Source organism: Hemitrygon akajei, chromosome 11 (assembly GCF_048418815.1).
Source record: "Hemitrygon akajei chromosome 11, sHemAka1.3, whole genome shotgun sequence".
NCBI lineage: Eukaryota > Metazoa > Chordata > Chondrichthyes > Myliobatiformes > Dasyatidae > Hemitrygon > Hemitrygon akajei.
In genome coordinates, this window is record NC_133134.1 from 148,290,891 (window position 1) to 148,311,922 (window position 21,032).

Sequence of the window (21,032 nt, forward strand, 5' to 3'; positions counted from 1 at the left end):
CCATTTCAAGTTCTTGGACACCAGCATCTCAAAGGCTCTATCCTGGACCCCACATCCTGATGCGATCATGAAGAAGGCACGCTAACAACTTTACTTCATTAGGAGTTTGCAGAGATTTGGTATGTCATCAAAGGTTCTTGCAAATTTCCACAGATATAGAATGAAGGACATTATATCTGCTTGTGTCACAGTCTTGTATGGATGCTCCAATGCACAGAATTGCAAGAGTCTACAGAGGATTATAGACCCAGCCAGTTCCATTTTCAACATCTTAAAGAGGTGATGTCTCAAGAAGGCAGCAACCATCATTGAAAGCCCTCACCATCTGATACATGCACTCTTTGTATTGCTACCATTTAAATCGTCCAAACATTTGGTCGTTCCTCGCATTAGGACCCAGGCTGTGGGTCATCGATACACTCTGGGCCTGGAACCCACTCCCACGTTTCGGCCCATACCCAACCTATGCAAATCAGCCTGGCAATTAGAATAATCAAACCTCAGTCTTGGTTCAGGTGAATGGGCTTCAAATCTGCCTCCCCTCTGCTCCACCTGTGCTCCAGTCCGCTCGCCCTGACTTTTCCTCAAACATGTCTTGACCTCGCCTTGACTTTGCCTTGCACACGTATGCTTGAACCCTCAACTCAACCTTACATTTGCTCACGTCTCCGTTGTTTGGTGGTGATCATGTTAATGTGTTAAGAACAATTCCTCCCTTCTGTCATCAGATTTCTGAGCATTCTCTGAATCCATGAACAATACCTTGTTATTTGTCTTTTGCAATACTTATTTATAGCACAGTAATTTTTTCCTTGCACTGTATGATGCCATAAAACGACAGATTTCATGACATGCGTCAGTGATAGCAAACCTGATTCTGATTCACCTATTGCCAGTGACTCTTTTAAATACTGGTTTTCAAATCATTCCATTTTGACCCTTGTGTGATCCAGCCTATCCCAGTCTGTCAGTTGCTTTCCTTCTCCACTGCAGCTTCTATATTGGACTTAGGAATTCATGTTATTCATTTCAGATGTTGTAAGCACCACTTTTCCTTTGTGACTTTTCAATGAAATTGAACTGCACATAAAAATATGGCGTTTTCAGGAAGGTGGGGCAAAGTGATTCTGATAAATATTCTGTCAGATAGAGAGATGGTCACTGGGATTGAGATGGTTAACTGGTTTGCTGGTGGGCCTGAACAGCAGATTAGGACTTGTATGGGCAAGAAGCACTATATCAGATGGGAAATTTACGTTCAGTTACTTAAAAAGCCAGCATAGCAATGGAAAACAATCCACCCCATTTTAACCATCGGCATAAGGTGACCTAAGGAAAGATAACTACAATTGGGAGTTGGGTGCTTGTGCACCTGTTTCAATGTTCATGCTATGTAAATTAAGGTTTGTTGGCCTGGTTAAATTGTAGTGTTTTCGTTCTTTGTATGATGAGAGATTTTTTAACTTCCATATTCTTCCAGGTCAGCTTGTACAACAAACTATTTTGCTTTGGCATTGTTTTCATTATTGATGCTGTTCACAGTCACAAAATAATGAGTAACCTTTGGAGAATACATAAAGTTGCAGTTTGCATAGTGCAACTAAATGCACTACTCATGGTGTGTTCATAGTCTGAAAATACTTTTCATCTTTTGATGAAAGCTTCTCACATTTTGAACTAAAGTCATAACTTTTTAAGTCTGCATTCATTGTCATTTTAATTGATGAACTATTAAAATATAACTAACATTCATTTGACTTTAAATTTGAGATGAAGTATAAAAATTCAATTATCTTTCAAATAAAAATTATCCCAAACTAAGATCCTTTCCTTTGGGATCTTGGGGTAAATTCAACTGGAAGCTTATGAGAATTAAATGGGCATCTCAAAGAAAATGATTCATGTTGTTTTAATGGAGTCCAGTTGTTCAATTTGATAAGCTTGTACCCATATCAGACTGCAAATATTTTAATCAGGAGACACGATCATCAGATTATTATAAATAAATTACTCTTTGTCCTCTGTAATAAGAACATTAGCTAAGGTTTGTTGCAGTGAGCACAACATTGCTTCAGGATTTTGTGAAGAATGACTTCCTCATTTTATCTGATGCTAATAGCAAATTACATGTATTTGTTGGCTCCATGTGGTGAATTTGAGTTTTCACTGTTCTTTGCAGAATTTGTGCAAAAAATTGGTACAATTTTTCTATTGAGGGACCATTGACATTGAGAGCAAAGAAGGATTTCCTTCCACTGCAGATAAAAATCTTGAAGGACACCAGTCTGATTCTGTGAAATGTGAGCATCAGTTGTAGTATCAAAAGCCACAATTTCCTGTTTTTTTTTGTTAAGTAGTACAGTTCTGGAAAATTTAGTGACTCTGGTAGAATATTCTGGGGATTGACTCCCAGGTATGCCAAGATCTAACCCCACCTACTTCAACAACCACTAAGATCAACATTATGATAAAGAAAACAAAAAATGCAACAGGATCCCTTATAGTGTTGATCTTATCATTGGGGGAATCCACAATCTGTAAGTTAGCTCAGGTGGAGATGGAATTTTCCCTCAATTGATCTTCATCTTTCTTGAATTAAGTGTCATATTAATGCTAAAGATTTCATACCATTAATAGCAGCTGTTAAGCCACTTTATTGGTCTTCCTGGAAGGGGTCCAAATGAATCTGGAATGTTTACTTTTGGTAAGCACAAGAGGTTCTGCAGATGCTAGAAATCCAGAAGAACAAACACAATTTAGAAACCAGAGTTATTAATAGGGAAATATAATACAAGTGAAACTGTCCAGGAACCCCAAAATGAAACACTGCAATCATTCATAGTAATCGTTTAATTAAGTTGGTATGAACTTGTGATATCCATTTGAAATCAGTAACTGAATAGGTAAACAAAACAAGCAGTTATCAAGGTCAGTTCCTTCAATTTGATAAAAAAAAATACATCAGTTTTAACAAGAAAACATTCAAAAAAGAATTAATGTGATAAAAATTAGTTTGAATTTCATACAAGGGGTGTGTGCACCTTCTGTTGTCCATTTATTCTTTATTTCCATCTTTAGGCATCTCGCCTACATGCCTCCTCCTTCAGACAGGAGGACAGGGAAGAGGGGGCCTCCAATTTCTTCATGTCTACTGTCGGTGCTGCAACTCCTTCTTCAGCCAACAGGAAGCGTGCTTGCTGGAGGGTGAGGCGGACATCAGGTTTTCCTTCCTCTGAGGTGAGACGCTGCGTTTCGCGAGGCGCCCCACCCAGAGTTCCCACTGAAAATTTCAAAAAGAAACTGAAAAACCCTGGGACTCAAACTTGCTGCTTCACAAGCAAAGTAACTTCTTATTGACAACACTGTTGTCTGTCAAAATAATTCCTACTTTACTGCTTCCATTGTCCCCCTCCCCCTCCAGTCTGAACCATCACTGGCTTTGCCAGCTTTTCTCCTGCTGCAGCAGAACTGGCAAAGATTGACATCAGTTGAAGCAAGAATATCAGCTCTCTCATTTCGCATGTAGTTGCTTCCTTTTTAATTTCAAGGATTCTAGTGCGTGCGCGTGTGCCCGTAAATGGATGAGTGTGTGTGTGTGTGTTCATACCTGTGTGGGTGGGTGGGTGAAAGTGTGTGTATGTATATCAAAATATAAAAGCAGTCATTTCTTTTTCATTTTTCTGATCTGATAATCTATCCCTAAAAGAGCAGGAGCACGAATTACAAACAGCTTCATTCTGGAGGAGCATTCCTCAGTAAGTAGCAGTCAGCCAAACAGATCATGCACAATTTCACATTAGCAACCTAATATCACAATTCACAGTACTCTACATCTCTGCTAATCTTAAACATCACAGTTTTGAATAGCTGCTAAAAGTTTTTGAATGTATTGTATGTGCAAAGGACCACAGGAGAGAAAAGATCTGAGGGAAAAATACAAAATGGTAAGTGTGTCTGGTGTGGATAAATATTTTAACAGTGGCTTATTGTAAATTAACAGAAGGGCAGTATAACATTGAAATTTTGCAGAGATTTGCTGGTATCTCTCTCTCTCTCTGGTGTGTAGATATATGCAACTTTATTAGTTTTAATTCTTGAGACTTATGATATTAGACTCCAAAAATGTGCAATTTTCCAGCTGGTGTGCTGTGAAGTTCACAAAACTGGTTTGCTCCCAGGATGTAAGTGTCATGTTGTAGACAGCAGCTGATGAATCAAAAACTTATGCAAAATCAGAATCAATTGCCATCAGTATAAAGTTAGACATTTCTATGTGGCAATTAATTTTTAAAATTGTGAACATAAATTCATGTAAAAATATAATAATTTAAAGAATTAATTAAATACATCACCCTTCCTCACAATTGCTTTTTCTAGATTCAAAATTCTATCTCCTTTGTGTTATGTTTTGAAGTTCCTCTTTCAAACAATTTTTCCAACTAATTTTTTAAGAGCATGTCTGTTCATCTTGTGACAGCATTGCCAAATGTCTCCAAAACTGCACTCTGCTGATTTCAGAAAATGGCATTCTGCATGATAACATTTGTCCCCAAGCTGGATTTAAGCTACAAATGGCAAGCTGATTAGTTGCAGGAGCACTACTGAAGAAGTGATTAGGGGGAATTTGCGTGATATCTCAAAGCCTGCTGGGGATGTTTCCATGACATTTGGGATTCATTAAAATGAGAAATTTCAAGATTTTTTTTGTCATTTATGTTAACATTTTCATTATAATTCCCAACTCTTGTTCTCATATTGCTGTCAGTGTTTCTTAGGCCACTTCACTGAAAAGACGCCTAGACCTAAATATTTGTTTAAAAATACACCCCCATGTTTGTGAAAGGTGGCATGCAAAACAGAATGCTCATCATTTGTTGGGAAGATTTTCATAAAAATAATATATTCTTTGCCCTAGCATGTTTAGAAAATAAATACCAATAACTGCATGTAGCAACTGATTTTGAAACATGTTTTACAGGATCAGTACTTCAGTACTGTTGAAGGTTATTAAAACAGTCTCATAGTTCATGATTGTGTTTGCATTTAAATTGAACTCTGAGATCTGAGTGGTGCATTGGATTAGACAGTATTATTTTTACCTCAGTGACCTGGGTTTAATCTAGTTCAGACTGATGGGATTAAAATACCATCTGTTTTGAAGAGCCCGATTTGAAATGAGTTGTGGGCAGTTTTCATCTATTTCTTAGTGAAGATGAAGCTGTAGAACAAAACTGACACCGATTAACCAATTTCACCACAGGATAACTGGTAAGGGGAATGGAGAGGAAAAAAAAATGTCACACTAGGGTGTTCTCTACATATAAGCTTGGGGTTTAAAATATCCTGAAGACAGGACAGAATGGAAGTCTGTTCTCGTTCTCAAAATACAACATGATTTAAAATAGAAAGCAGTTATTAATTGTTATTTAGCCTGAATGTTAAAGTTATGAAAGTTAAAGCAAGATTTAAAGAAAGACAGGAAGGAGGGAAGAAGCTTCATAATACTGCAAAAGAACACGATAGAAGAGGAGTATGTAAAATGTATCATGATTTTAAAAGACTGCAGTTACTGAAAGGAAGTAGAAGAAAGTGCATGTTGGTGTATTTATCACACCTGAAGAATAAAAGAGCAAAGTACACAGATTAGTGAAAGTGGTACTCAAAAATGTGTACAGAAGAAATGGAAACAAAGTACATTTACACAGTGCCCTTTTCAATTTCAGATTATATCAAAGTGTTTAGTATCTAAAGAACAATTTGTAAAATACAGTCACTGTTACAATGGAGGGGCAGTGGTAACCATGTTACAAGCAAGACTCCTAAAACAGTAATGAAATAAACTGTTCATAATTTATACCTTTGTTTTGATTGAGGAACAAATGTTAACTATGTTAATGTTCCTATTCAACTTCAAATAATGCCACGGTATCTTTTTACATTCCCTTAGTTGGCAGATGGGATCTCAGTTTAACATTTCTTCCAAAAGAAGCCACCTTTGGCAGTGTGCTATTTGCTAAAGTGTATTGGCATGACTCTGTGGTACATGCTCATTTTGTGAAATGTAATTTGTACCGACAACCTTCTGCCCAATGGTTGACTGTTGCTACCATTCACTGGTTTTGTTTTGGGGCACTCTGAAAAGAGTTTGTCCCTATTTCTCCAACTGCTCGAAAGGAAATTTTGAGCAGTTGGAGAAAGTAGTGCAGCTCCTGTAAAAACATGTGGAAATGGGAAAATAAATATTGATTATAACAATCTTGCATTCAAAACTGCATTTGCTGGAGTATCAGCACACCAGTGTTTTAGCCTACATCTAACATTCCCTCCTCTTTCCCTCTATTTTGGAGTTCCTGTGCAATACACAAGATTGCCTTGTTAAGAAACAAAGTTGACTTGCAGTTCAGTTGCCCTTGTTTATTGTCTGTCATCTGCTGAAATTCACATCCTCACAAAACACGTTATTAAGATCAGAAGCTTATTTAAGTGTGGAGATCCTCTCAATGATATTTTGTGACTTGCAGTAAGTATATTCCTCCCCTATTTTTGTCATTGTTCATTTTCCTCATACCTTCAAAACCCACCTAAACACTACAACTTTGGCTCCATTCTCCTTCCTATTCTTTTCAGAAAGGTCTTCTTCCAGTTCTGCTAAATACCACATACTTATCTGTGAACCTTAATCAGTGCCTGTTGCATCCATGCTTATTTTATCTCTCCAAATAAAATGTTTCTGTGTCACATGATTTTCCCAAAGTGAGAATGAACAAACTGGAACAAACAGAATGAGATGCTGGAAAACAGAAATCAATACAAAACATGCAAGAAACATTCAGCGGATCAATCAACATTTGTGTAAAGGGAAACATTTAGCTTTTCAGGCTGAAGAATTTTCATCAAATCTGGACAGTTGCTTCTCTCTACTCTCATTAATTGGTCAGCAAATATTTTTCAAAAAGGTTGAAGTAAGGTGACTGAAGGTTGTGGTTGAAACATGTAAATTTTGAAAATACAGTGAGTTCTGGTGATAGGTACCAGTACATTTTTGCCCAATTAAGTGGCTATCCTAAATAATCGAAGTTTCATGGACATAGTTAAAAAGGTATAAAAAGGACAAACTATTGTTTGACTGAGTAACAATTAATGTATTTAAATGACATACAGAACAAAGTAGAATATTACTGTTATGTTTCGCAACTCCAGAATTTAATCAAAAGAAAAACATGGGGAGACCAGGATAAATGAGTACTCTTTGTTTTTACTGTAGTAAGATGCACACATAAAACACGGCAGCACCATGACGTATGTCATTCATATACTTTTATATATAATTTGTAATCAATTATTTAAACAAAGAATGCTTAATCAAACAATATATTTACAGTATTACTCAAATACCACTGAAATATTAAATACACAACATTCCTCCGTACTTAACTATAGACTTCAATTCAATATGGAAGGCATCTCAACTTATATACATATATACTCTATATGGTATATTATATGTTATAGCTAATAGAGACATCTACAGCAGAGTAAATTTTAAATTGTCCCATTCATGTCTAAAGAGTTAATTACTGTGGAAGATTTCTTACTCTAGTAAGAAATCTTTGCTGACAGTGGGGTGGGGGTGGGGGTCACTCTCCTTGTCAGGTGAGACTTGTGTGTGTGAAACAATCTCAGGTTCAGGGTTCTCTTCCATGGTGTTTGTAGGAGTTGAATTGACTCTAGTACTGCAGGAAGTGGTTCTGACGGCTCTCGACACCTTTCTTCTCTAACAATTGACTCTTCTCTCCTCAACTGATCGATGAGTTATCTCCAGATTACATCAGATGCAATCTCCACTATATAGGAGAATGGTCCAGTTCTGTCCTTAATCTTTCCAAATACACACTTTTGATCACTTTGTAGTCCCTTGCTTGTCCAGATGCGAAACACTGAACCTCTTTGTTTGAGGAGGTCTCAATTTGTCTCAGCTGTTTGCCCTGCATACTGCTTCTGAGATTGGGGTTGAGGAGATCCAAGTGTGAACAGAAGGGATGACCAAGGAACAGCAGAGCTGGTGAGTTGTTGGTTGTGGAGTGTGCTGCGTTGTGATATGCATGGAGGATTCAGCGTCGTTTTAATGCTGACATTGCTCACGGTGCATTTTTCGGACTCTGGACAAACCTGTCCGCCAAGCCATTGTTGTTATGGTGCAGATGTAATATGTCATGTTCCCCTCATTTTCAGGGATGACTGAAACTTTCCACAACAAACTGTGGTCCATTGTCACTGACTGAAGTGTTCTGGAACACCAGTCCTTGAGAAGAAGCTTCTTAAAACATCAAGGCTGTAGTGGAATTTCTACCAAACACTTCTGGCCATTTTGTAGCTGCATCCACTAATACCAAGAAATTTGTGCTCATGAATGGTCTGGCAAAATCCACATGAATCTTCTGTCAGGGTAATGCAGGCCATTCCCAGGGATAGAGAGGCTCTTGGCATCTTCTGGAGTGTGTTGGCGTCCAGAATAGTGCATGGCAAACTGCTTGATCTACTGATCTATCCCAGGCTACCAAACAAAGCTTTGAGCCAATACTCTCATTTTGACCACACCTACAGCTTTCAGTCTCCACAAAAGAGATGTTGGAGATGTTCCTTGTCATCCTTACCAGTAACGAGATGAGTTCCTGGGCAGTCATGCAGCACCTGGTCCATAGCTTTCTGCTGAGTGCAGGTGAGCACACCGACAATAAGCCTATTATAGCGATAAAGACCTTTGTGAGTGTTCTTGGTAAGAAACACTTTGCACTTTTCTTCCATCTCCATCAGTAGGAAGACCTTAGCAAAGTCCAGTTTGCTGAAGTATTTTCTTCCAGTAAGGTTTGTAAAGATATCCACTATCCTGGGTAGAGGATATTGATCTTCTTTCAGCACCTGATTGATAGTGAGCTTAAAATCACCACAGATCCTGACAGACCCATCCTTCTTGGCTACTGAGTCCACTGGCATTGCTCATGGGCTCCACTCAACCTTGGAAAGAATTCGTTCAGCCTCTGTACAATCTAGTTTACTGGATACTTTATTGTGGATGGTATAAAGAACCGGGAGGGATTTGTAAAACTTGGGTGTGGCATTTTTATTTAACACTATTTTACCCTTGATATGTTTGAGTTTTCCAATGCCATCCTTCAACACTACTGTTGAAGGATGATACTTCAAATCTCAAAGCTGCTCAGTCGTGTGTCACTCCTATCATTATCAGATTCTTCATCAGCATCATCCAGTACTTTTCTTAATTCACTTTCAGTTGACTCTATTGCAGGGGATTAGGCATGCAAATGGTGGATGGATCTCCAATCAAGTTGTTGTTGTCTCAGCCACTCAGGTCTCCACAATGCCAGCCCTCCTGTTTTTACCATCTACAAGCCCAATGTGGCTTATAGGTTGTTGCATTTCAGTATTACAAATGTCATTCCCACAGGAGTTATCTTTTCTCCAGTCCAAGTTCTTTGTTGGGTATCTGGAGGCATCATTTTAGTATCTTTGAAATGCCATTCAAACTCATTTTGTGCAATGACTGAAACAGCCAAGCCAGTGTCCAATTCTATTTTAATTAATTTTCTGTTCACTTCTGGTGTAAGCCATATTGCTCGTCTCTTTTTAGTTTTCACACTGTAAATCTCAAAGCTACTCAGTCCTGTGTCAGTCCTATCATTATCAGATTCTTCATCAGCAGCATGCAGATTTCTGCTCTTTCTGAATCTGCAAATGGATTCTTTTCCTCTGTGTCGGGAAAGCAGCCAACATAATCGAAACCTTTTAAATCGAAGCAAGAGGTGGAGAGTGAAGGACTAAAGGCATCTCAGAGAGAAGCCATTTTTTTTTAACTGATTGGGTAAAAGAAGCTAGATTGCATAGGCCGGTTACATAGCGCGCCAAAGGTTTTAAAAAAAAGACAGCCACATACAACGGCCATTGTCAGAGTGGACTGAATCAGAGTGGGACAGCTTTGGCTCAACAGGCTTCGGCCTGTTCCGGTAAGGGTAGGTTCCGGTAAGTTTTGTTTTGTTCGTTTAGAGTAGAGAGAATGCCAGGCAGGATGTTGGAATGCTCCTCTTGCAGGATGTGGGAAGTCAGGGTGACCTCTGGTGTCCCTGACAATGACACCTGCAAGAAGTGCATCCAGCTGCAGCTCCAAAAAATCAGCATTAGGGAACTGGAGCAGGAGCCAGATGACCTCTGGGTCATTCAGGAGAATGAGGAGTTTATAGATAGTAGTTTCAGGGAGGTGGTTACGCCAAAGGAGCAGCACACAGTTAATTGGGTTACCATCAGGCGAGGGAAGGGGAAAGGGCATGCAGAGCAGGGGTCCCCTGTGGCCATTCCCCTCAACAAGTATACTGATTTTGGATACTGTTGGGGGGGATAACTTACCTGGGATCTCTGGCACTGAGTCTGGTTCTGCAGTGCAGAAGGGAGGGGGGTAGAAGGGGAGAGCGTTAGTGATAGGGGACTTAATAGTTAGAGGTACAGACAGGAGGTTCTGTGGTTGCGACAGAGACTCCCAGATGGTCTGTTACCTCCCAGCTTCCAGGGTCAGGGATGTCTCTGATCGCGTGCACAGCATTTTGAAGTGGGAGGGTGAGCAGCCAGATGTCATGGTATACATCGGTACCAATGACGTAGGAAGAAAGAGCGAGGAGGTCCTGAAGAGTGAGTATAGAGAGCTTGGTAGGAAGTTTCAAAAGCAGGACCTCAAGGGTGGTAATCTCAGGATTGCTACCTGTGCCACGTGCCAGTGAGGGTAAGAATAGGATGCTCTGGAGGATGAACATGTGGCTGAGGAACTGGTGTAGGGGGCAGGGTTTCAGATTTCAGGATCATTGGGACCTCTTCTGGGGCAGGTGAGACCTGTACAAGAGAGACGGGTTAAACCTGAACTACAGGGGGACCTGTACTGCAGGAAACATAAAGTTGTGATAGTAGGGGATTTTAATTTTCCACGTATTGATTGGGACTCCCATACTGTTAAAGGTCTAGATGGGTTAGAGTTTGTAAAATGTGTTCAGGAAAGTTTTTAAAATCAATATATAGAGGTACCGACTAGAGAGGATGCAATATTAGATCTCCTATTAGGAAACGAGTTAGGACTGGTAACAGAAGTGTGTGTAGGGGAACACTTTGGTTCCAGTGATCATAATACCATTAGCTTCAACCTGATCATGGATCAAGATAGATCTGGTCCTCGGGTTGAGGTTCTAAACTGGAAAAAGGCCAAATTTGAAGAAATGAAAAAGGATCTATAAAGCGTGGATTGGGACAGGTTGTTCTCCGGCAAGGATGTTGTTGGTAAGTGGGAAGCTTTCAAAGGAGAAATTTTGAGAATGCAAAGTTTATATGTTCCTGTCAGGATTAAAGGCCAAGTGAATAAGAATAAGGAACCTTGGTTCTCTAGGGATATTGGAACTCTGATGAAAAAAAAAGAGATGTATGACATGCATAGGAAACAGGGAGCAAATAAGGCACTTGAGTATAAAAAGAGCAAAAAAAAGCTTAAGAAAGAAATCAGGAGGCCTAAAGGAAGACATGAGGTAGCTTTGGCAGTCAAGGTGAAGGATAATCCAAAGAACTTTTACAGGTATATTAAGAGGAAAAGGATAGTAAGGGATAAAATTGGTCCTCTTGAAGATCAGAGTGGTCGGCTATGTATGGAACCAAAAGAAATGGGGGAGATCTTAAATGTGTTTTTTTGTGTCTGTATTTACTAAGGAAACTGGCATGGACTCAATGGAAATAAGGCAAACAAGTAGTGAGGTCATGGAACCTATACAGATTGAAGAGGAGGAGGTGCTTGCTATCTTGATGCAAATCAGAGCAGATAAATCCCCAGGACCTGATAGGGTATTCCCTCAGACCCTGAAGGAGACTAGTATTGAAATTGCTGGGGCCCTGGCAGATATATTTAAAATGTCGGTATCTACGAGTGAGGTGCCGAAGGATTGGAGAATAGCTCATGTTGTTCCATTGTTTAAAAAAGGCTCTAAGAGTAATCCGGGAAATTATAGGCCAGTAAGTTTGACGTTGGTAGTAGGTAAATTATTGGAAGGAGTACTAAGAGATAGGATCAACAAGTATTTAAACAGACAGGGACTTATTAGGGAGAGTCAACACAGCTTTGTGCATAGTAGGTCATACTTAACAAATCTATTAGAGTTTTTCAAGGAGATTACAAGGAAAGTGGATGAAGGGAAGGCAGTGGATGTTGTCTACATGGACTTCAGTAAGGCCTTTGACAAGGTCCCGCATGGGAGGTTTGTTAGGAAGATTCAGTCGCTAGGTATACATGGAGAGGTAGTAAATTGGATTAGACATTGGCTCAATGGGAGAAGTCAGAGAGTGGTAGTGGAGAATTGCTTCCCTGAGTGGAGGCCTGTGACTAGTGGTGTGCCACAGGGATCAGTGCTGGGTCCATTGTTATTTCTCATCTATATCAATGATCTGGATGATAATGTGGGTAAATTGGATCAGCAAATTTGATGATGACACAAAGATTGGAGGTGAAGTGGACAGTGAGGAAGGTTTTCAAAGTTTGCAGAGGGAGCTGGACCAGCTGGGAAAATAGGCTGAAAAATGGCAGATGGAGTTTAATACAGACACGTGTGAGGTATTGCACTTTGGAAGGAAAAACCAAGGTAGAACATACAAGGTAAATGGTAGGGCACTGAGGAGTGCAGTAGAACAGAGGGATCTGGGAATACAGATACAAAATTCCCTAAAAGTGGCGTCACAGGTAGATAGGGTAGTAAAGATAGCTTTTGGTACATTGGCCTTTATAAATCAAAGTATTGAGTATAAGAGTTGGAATGTTATGGTGAGGTTGTATAAGGCATTGGTGAGGCTGAATTTGGAGTATTGTGTGCAGTTTTGGTCACCGAATTACAGGAAGGATATTCATAAGGTTGAAAGAGTGCAGAGAAGGTTTACAAGGATGTTGCTGGGACTTGAGAAACTGAGTTGCAGAGAAAGGTTGAATAGGTTAGGACTTTATTCCCTGGAGTGTAGAAGGATGAGGGGAGATTTGATAGAGGTATATAAAATTATTATGGATATAGATAGAGTGAATGCAAGCAGGCTTTTTCCACTGAGGCTAGGGGAGAAAAAAACCAGAGGACATGGGTTAAGTGTGTGGGGAGAAAAGTTTAAAGGGAACATTGGGGGGGGGGTGCTTCTTCACACAGAGAGTGGTGGGAGTGAGGAATGAGCTGCCAGATGAAGTTGTAAATGTGGGATCATTTTTAACTTTTAAGAAAAACTTGGACAGATACATGGATGAGAGGTGTACGGAGGAATATGGTCCCGGTGCAGGTCAGTGGGACTAGGCAGAAAAATGGTTTGGCACAGCCAAGAAGGGCCAAAAGCCTGTTTCTGTGCTGTAATGTTCTATGGTTCTATAATCAAAGACCCTTCTGACCCTGATATTTTTTTCTTCTACCAGCACCCCCTTCCATTGAGCAAAAGATGCAAAACACTGAAAACACTTACCACCAGGCTCAAGGACAGTTTCTATCCTGCTGTTATAAAACTTTTGAACATACCTCTTGTAAAATAAAGATGAACTCATTATCTCTCAAATCTAAGCAACACACACAAAATGCTACAGGAACTCAGCAGGCCAGGCAGCATCTGTGGAAAAGAGTATAGTCAAAGTTTTGGGCTGACACCTTTCAGCAGGAGTAGACTTTTTATCTTCCTCTGTTCCCTGTGCCATGCATTTATTTTTGTCTGCACTATACGCTCTTTGTATATGTCCTGCTTTTTTGCATTTTCTGCAACTTTTGCCTTGATATCTGCATTGGTCTGGTGTATTTGAGCCCATGCACAACGGTAACACAATTTGTTTGGTCAGGTTGGTTTCTGTTTAAGCATTGCAATTTTGTTCGTGCTTACATTTATTCCTGACTGCAAGCCAATTACATCTTTGTCTGCTGTTTCCATTGATACAGTTATTTCAACTGTTCTTTTAAATGTAAGTTGTGCTTCCATTAGGAGCTGTTTTTGAATGTTTTCTTGTATGATTCCACAAACTAAACAATCTCTCAGTGCATCATTAAGCCAATCAATGAACTAAATATGTTCAGACAATTTCTTCCATTCAGCTACATATACTGAAATAGACTTCCCTTCTTTTTGATTCCACTTACATAAAGCATTCTGCACTGAACAGTGGTTTCAGTCTAAATGTTCCTACGTTACTTTCAGAATGTCAGCAAAGCTCACTTCGGCTGGTTTGCTTGGAGCCGTCGAACTTATAAGCAAACTGTATGCTCTTCCACCCAATGCACTCAGCAAAACCGGCATTTGCTTCTCACTGGCTATTTTGTTTGCTTCAAAAAAATCTTCAATTCACTCAGTATACATGAACCAGTTATCCCTTGTCCAATTGAATACATCTATCTTTCTGATGTAGCCAGTCACTTCTGCTTTATTTTAAATTTATTCTTATAGTCACTCAGTACTCACTGTTTTTGAACCCATGACTTTGTACTTTTTGTAGCTTTTTTTAACTCAGCCATGTCTGTCCCTTCCCGAAGAAGCACATGCTCTGCTTTTCTTTAACTCAGACATTTCTTGCCCCACTTTTTTGATAACTTGAATATCTCACTGCATTTCAATAGGTAGGTAGTCATCTCGGGTTCATTGAAAACTTCCTCTTCACAATGTTATGTTTTGTAACTCCAGAAATTAATCAAAAGAAAAACATGGGGAGATTCCGGTTAATTGGGGCATATCGCAGCCAGTACATATTGACCCAATTAAGTGGCTATCCTAATTCATCAAAGTTTCATGGAAATAGGTAAAACGATATGGACAAGTGTGATGTGTTGCACTTCGATAGGACCAGCCAGGGTAGGTCTTACACAGTGAATGGTAGTGCACTGAAGAATGCATAGAACCAAGGGATCTGGGAATACAGGTCCATAAGTCATTGAAAGTGCATCACAGGGTAATAGGCCATAAGGAAAGGTTTTTGCACATTGGCCTTCTTAAATCAAAGTATTGAGTACAGGAGAATGTATGTTATGTTGAAGTTACATAAGACATTCGTGAGGCCTAATTTGGAGTGTTGTGTGCAGTTTTGGTCACCTATCTACAGGAAAGATGTAAATAAGGTTAAAAGAGTACAGAGAAAATTTACCAGGATTTTGTTGGGTCCGGAGGATCTGCGTGATAAGGAAAGATTGACTTTATTCCTTGGAACGTACTTTTGTACTTTTACATAGAACCTGTAATGTATTATGTGGAGAATGCTTAAATTATATATTTACAATATTAATCAAATAGCACTAGTAATATTAATTACACAGCAACTACCAATACCTCTACAATACTATAAATCTGTGTGTGAATTCCTAGTAGTTATCAATGGAGGAATTCATCCAGTGTATGCTGCTGTGTTCTTTTCATTGACTGTAAATGAACAAAATCAATGCAGTCACCTAGTCTAGATAATGGACTGCTGCCAGGCAATGCTTTTGATGATTACATCCTCCAAATCTTTATTTTCATTGTAACATTCAAGATGTTGTCGATACCTTCTAATTCTTTGAAATTCTTAACTTATTGAAGTAGTGAAATCATTTAATTTTCACTTCTGACAGTTTTTGGCATCCCCGAGTTTGAATGTTTGAAACCACGATGAGCAAAACAGTTCCGAATTATCTTGCTGCTTTTTTTCTCGGCAACGATCAGTGGGAAAAATCACTGCTTTTTGAACACCAACATATGTGACTGATGCTACTTACAAACTGTTTGCTCTAAGTAAGGTGTAGTGTCAAATGCACGTGACCGACACTAGTTAGAAACTGTTTGGCAGCAGTTTCCTGTCCCAGTTCAGTGGCATTGTGTCCCAAATAAACAAAAGGAATCCCAGCTATTTTCTCAATTAGTTTTTGTTCTTTGAGAATTGTCCCAAGTAAACAGCTTTCCTGAATGGTCCAATTAACCAAAATCAACTGTGCATACATTCTGTCTTCTTAATATATTAAACTTATAATTAATTCATTTAAAGCAAATTAAAGTCTCTATTAAAGTAAAACAATGTGGCATCTAATTCATGTATATCATGAATTCAGAAAGCAACTTCAGTCAATGTAATTTTCCTACTGTAAGTATAGTGGTCAATCAACAGAACGCTGGTTTTGTAATTTTCATGATAAATACATTGGTGTTGAGCTGAAACCATTTCAGTGAAAATTCTACAACAGTCTCTGATTTGCCATCTATATAGTCCTCTGCAAATATATTTGGATGTCACATTTTTATTAAAGCTTGTAAATATTAACATGAACTATTTTAGCAAGCATCTACTTAAAAATTACATGTCATAATTTTAAAATTTGATCTCATGCCAGTACCTTTCACCCTCCAGAATGAAATGGATACTCTGGACTACAACACAGACATGTTTGGAGAATACTTAATTTTAGTTGTGAATTAAGAGAACCCATGTCTTATTGCTAAGATCATAGAGTCCTGTTTAATTAAATGCATTTTGTTGTGACCATATGATTTCTGAGAAATGTGCATGTGTCATCTGTTTATAGTGCTCAGTGTTTTAACAAGATTAAGTTTGCTGGAAAGGAAATGAAAGGAATGATTCATCTTGTGTACAGAGATCATTTTTTATAAACAGGACTCATGATTCGGCAGGTCTGTTTCAGTGTCTCATAATAATTTTGGCTTGAGTGATCTTAAGTAGCAATGTTCAACTTGTAAATCATTTTCTTCTCTGTAGCCACGGCCTACCCCACCTCACCTGACCTCAGCTATGGCGGAGAATATTCTAGCTGCTGCATGTGAGAGCGAAAGCCGGAAAGCAGCAAAGCGGATGCGACTGGAAACCTATCAGCAGCAGGTACTATTAACACAAAGCTGCTGTAAGGGGGTTGGAAAACAATGGAGAAGAGTTGCTCTGTATTGACCTAGTCAGGCCATCTGGACTGCTGCGTTAAGTTTTGGACACCATACTGGAAAGGTCGATTACCCTTGTAGGAAGCTAATACACTGGAATAACACGGAATTTAAATCGTTAAATTAGGTTACATAAAGCTGATTTGTGTTGTCTTGAATAAACTAGATTGGCTATGCAGTGTACTTGAACTGTGGTAAAGATTTGAAACAGAAGAACTATTCTGGTGGGAGAATTGAGAATAAAGAAATGTTCGAATTAGAGCTAGGCTATTCAGGAAGGGAAAAAAAACAGCACACATCATAAAAATGATGGTAGAAAATTGAAATTATTTTTCTCCTCAACTCATAAGATACTGAAGCTTTCAGTATTGAAATTAATAGGTTTTGTTTTAGGTAAAAATTTCAATGGAGCAAAAGTAGGCTTTTGAATTTGAAATACAAGCTGCTATAATCTACTTAAGTAGTAGAGGAAGGGTGAGTGATTCAGTAAATTCCTTCCAGTCCCATGTTCCTCTGGTGTACAGGATACTATATCTGATATTTTTTTCCTTATTATTCCAATTGTCCTGTGCTATTTTTAAAAAAGATCCCAATGTGAAAACATTGAACAAAATGTCAATCCCATTATTTTACATCAAAGATTGTTTGTTTGTTTATTGACATACTGCTCAGAATAGGCCTTTCCAGCCCTTCGAGCGATGCCGCCCAGCAATCCCCCGCTATAATTCTAGTCTAATCATAGGACAATTTACAATGACCAATTGACCTATCAACCAGAAACTGGAGCACCCAGAGGAAACAAGACACAGTCGCAGAGAGCACGTACAAATTCCTTACAGGCAGTGGCAGGGATTGAACCCTTGTCACCTCCACTGTAAAGTGTTGTGCTAACCCCTTGAAATTCACAGTCACCAGCATAGAGATACTGGGGATTGAAGCCGAGACCTCATACTTGTGAAACATGGTAACAGATGTTCGGTACACATTCCACGTTATCAGAATTAATGTACATCAGAATATAGTTGTGAAAAATTAGAATAGAATTTGAAAGGAAAATAATGAAGGTTTGTGAGTTTGCAGTGAGTGAACATAAATAAATTCAGAATCATAAGTATGGTCTATGTCTTGTGTTTTGGAAAGAAGGAACTTTTTACTGACTGTGCTATTAAAACATTAGTTCTTTACAATTGACTGGTAAACATGGAAGTATTTCATTATTTGAGAGTGATTTATATATTGAGAGTGCAACTAATCCATAATTGCAAGAGCATGCATACTTTATAACAAATGGTTATCTCCCTTTGACAGTAGTGTATTTTGCTAATATAGCACTTAATATTATGAATTGTATGTCTAATTATTTTCTTGATGATGAATAGATAGACAATAAATTAGGATATTCTAGTAGATTACTGGTAAAATGGCACTGCACTCAGACACAGAAGCCTCTCTAGGTCCAACTGAAAGTGAAATTGTTTGTTCTATACGTCCATTTTTACAATCAAAGGACACTGCTGGTTATCGGGAACATCAAGTGCTGCAAGTCTACCCCACTAGCAAGTTGTTGATTAGCAGTAGAGCGGGACTTGTTTTGTACCATATTGCAGCCTGCTTCTGTCACCCAGTGATGAAGCCATCAGAGCTGGTGCATGAAGGTGGTGTGTCACCCAACAATTGCTGCAAGTGCAAGCCTTACTTCAGTGGTTGGTAAGCTGATGGAGAAGATCCTGAGAGGCAGAATTTATGAACATTTAGAGAGACATAATATGATTAGGAATAGCCAGCATGGTTTTGTCAAAGGCAGTTCATGCCTTACCAGCTTCATTGAATTTTTTGAGGATGTGACTGAACACATTGATGAAGGTAGAGCAGTAGATGTACTGTATATGGATTTCAGCAAGGCATTTGACAAGGTACCCCATGCAAGGTTTATTGAGAAAGTAAGGAGGCATGGGATCCAAGGGGACCTTGCCTTGTGGATCAAGAACTGGCTTTCCCATAGAAAGCAAAGAGTGGTTGTAGATGGGTCAAATTCTGCATGGAGGTCAGTGACCAGTGGTGTGCCTCAAGGATCTGTTCTGGGACCCTTACTCTTTGTGATTTTTATAAATGACCTGTATGTGAAAGTGGAGGGATGTGTTAGTAAATTTACTGATGACACAAAGGTTGGGGGTGTTGTGGATAGTGTGGAGGGCTGTCAGAGGTTACAGCTTGACATGAATAGGATGCAAAACTGGTCTGAGAAGTGGCAGATGGCATTCAACCCAGTTAAGTGTGAGGTGGTTCATTTTGGTAGGTCAAATATGATGGCAGAATATAGTATTAATGGTAAGACTCTTGGCAGTGTGGAGGATCAGAGGGATCTTGGGGTCCAAGCCCATAGGAGACTCAAAGCTGGAATTGAGTTCAAGAGCCAAGAGGTAATGTTACAGCTATATAGGACCCTGGTCAGACCCCACTTGGAGTACTGTGCTCAGTTCTGGTCACCTCACTACTGCAAAGATGTGGTAACTATAGAAAGGGTGCAGAGGAGATTTACAAGGATGTTACCTGGATTGGGGAGCATGCCTTATGAGAGTAGGTTGAGTGAACTTGGCCTTTTCTCCTTGGAGTGATGAACAATGAGAGGTGACCTGATAGAGGTGTATAAGATGATGAGAGGCATTGATTGTGTGGATAGTCAGAGGCTTTTTCCCAGGTCTGAAATGGCTAGCATGAGAGGGCACAGTTTTAAGGTGCTGGGAAGTAGGTACAGAGGAGATGTCCAGGGTAAGTTTTTTATGCAGAGAGTGGTGAGTGAGTGGAATGGCCTGCTGGCAACAGTGGTGGAGGCAGACACAATAGAGTTTTTTAAGAGACTCCTGGATAAGTACATGGAGGTTAGCAAAATAGAGGGCTATGGGTAACCCTAGGTAATTACTAAAGTACGAGGGGTAATTGATAAGTTCGTGGCCTAAGGTAGAAGGAGTCAATTTTAGAAAACCTAGCACATTTATTTTTCAACATATTCCCCTCCTACATTTACATACTTAGTCCAGCGGTCGTGGAGCATACGGATGTTGGACCTCCAGAAAGTGTCCACAGCAGTGGGGAGGTGGGGGGCCCCATTGATAAGTTTGTGGCCTAGGGTAGAAGGAGATGAGTTATACAGCTCTAGCTACATGTACATGCAAGTCAACTCTTTGAGTGATTATGCAGAAAGTTTGAGGTTAGTAACTCTTCTCCTTCTACCCTAGGCCACAAACTTATCAATCATATAACCATATAACAATTACAGCACAGAAACAGGCCATCTCGGCCCTTCTAGTCCTTGCCAAACGCTTACTCTCATCTAGTCCCACTGACCTGCACTCAGCCCATAACCCTCCATTCCTTTCCTGTCCATATACCAATCCAATTTTACTTTAAATGACAATACCGAACCTGCCTCTACCACTTCTACTGGAAGCTCGTTCCACACAGCTACCACACTCTGAGTAAAGAAATTTCCCCTTGTGTTACCCTTAAACTTTTGCCCCCTAACTCTCAACTCATCAATCACCTCTGATGAGTTATTAACTTCAAACTTTCTGCATAATCAAAGAGTTGAACTGCACGTGCATGTAACGAGAGCTGTATAACTCATCTCCTTCTACCTTAGGCCACAAACTTATCAATCGCCCATCTGTGGACACTTTCTGGAGGTCCAAGATCTGTATGCTCCACAACCGCTGGACTAAATGTGCAAATGTAGGAGGGGACTATGTTGATGAATAAATTGCTAAGTTTTCTAAAACTGACTCCTTCTACCTTAGGCCATGAACTTATCAATCACCCCTCATAAGTACATGTTTGGCACAACATTGTGGGCTGAAGGGCTATAGGTTTTCTATTGCAGAACCCTTTTGGTCATTGGTTATGTGGAATATTCCAAGTTCGATGCACTGGTTCACCATCGAGACCAATGGCAGAACGACACTGTGGCCTTGGTTATAGTGTGGGCCAGGGATTTATGCTACGGAGTCACCTGTTGCAGTGGCCCAGGGAGGAGATGCCGGAGGTGGTGTGGCATGGTGTCCAGGCTGGCTCGGGAGCTA

General features: G+C 39.5%; 1 protein-coding gene across 5 annotated transcripts in view; it reads left to right on the forward strand.

Annotated features, from left to right (window-relative positions):
- nol4lb (nucleolar protein 4-like b) overlaps positions 1–21,032 on the forward strand; it is a 340,315-nt gene that overhangs the window by 277,158 nt on the left and 42,125 nt on the right. For 3 of the 5 annotated variants that reach the window (XM_073061905.1, XM_073061906.1, XM_073061908.1), the window contains 2 exons: positions 3,079–3,237; positions 16,781–16,900. In XM_073061905.1, coding sequence (XP_072918006.1) covers positions 3,079–3,237; positions 16,781–16,900 — 279 coding nt within the window. The remainder of the gene's footprint in view (positions 1–3,078; positions 3,238–16,780; positions 16,901–21,032) is intronic. The other 2 variants (XM_073061907.1, XM_073061909.1) reach the window with 1 other exon arrangement.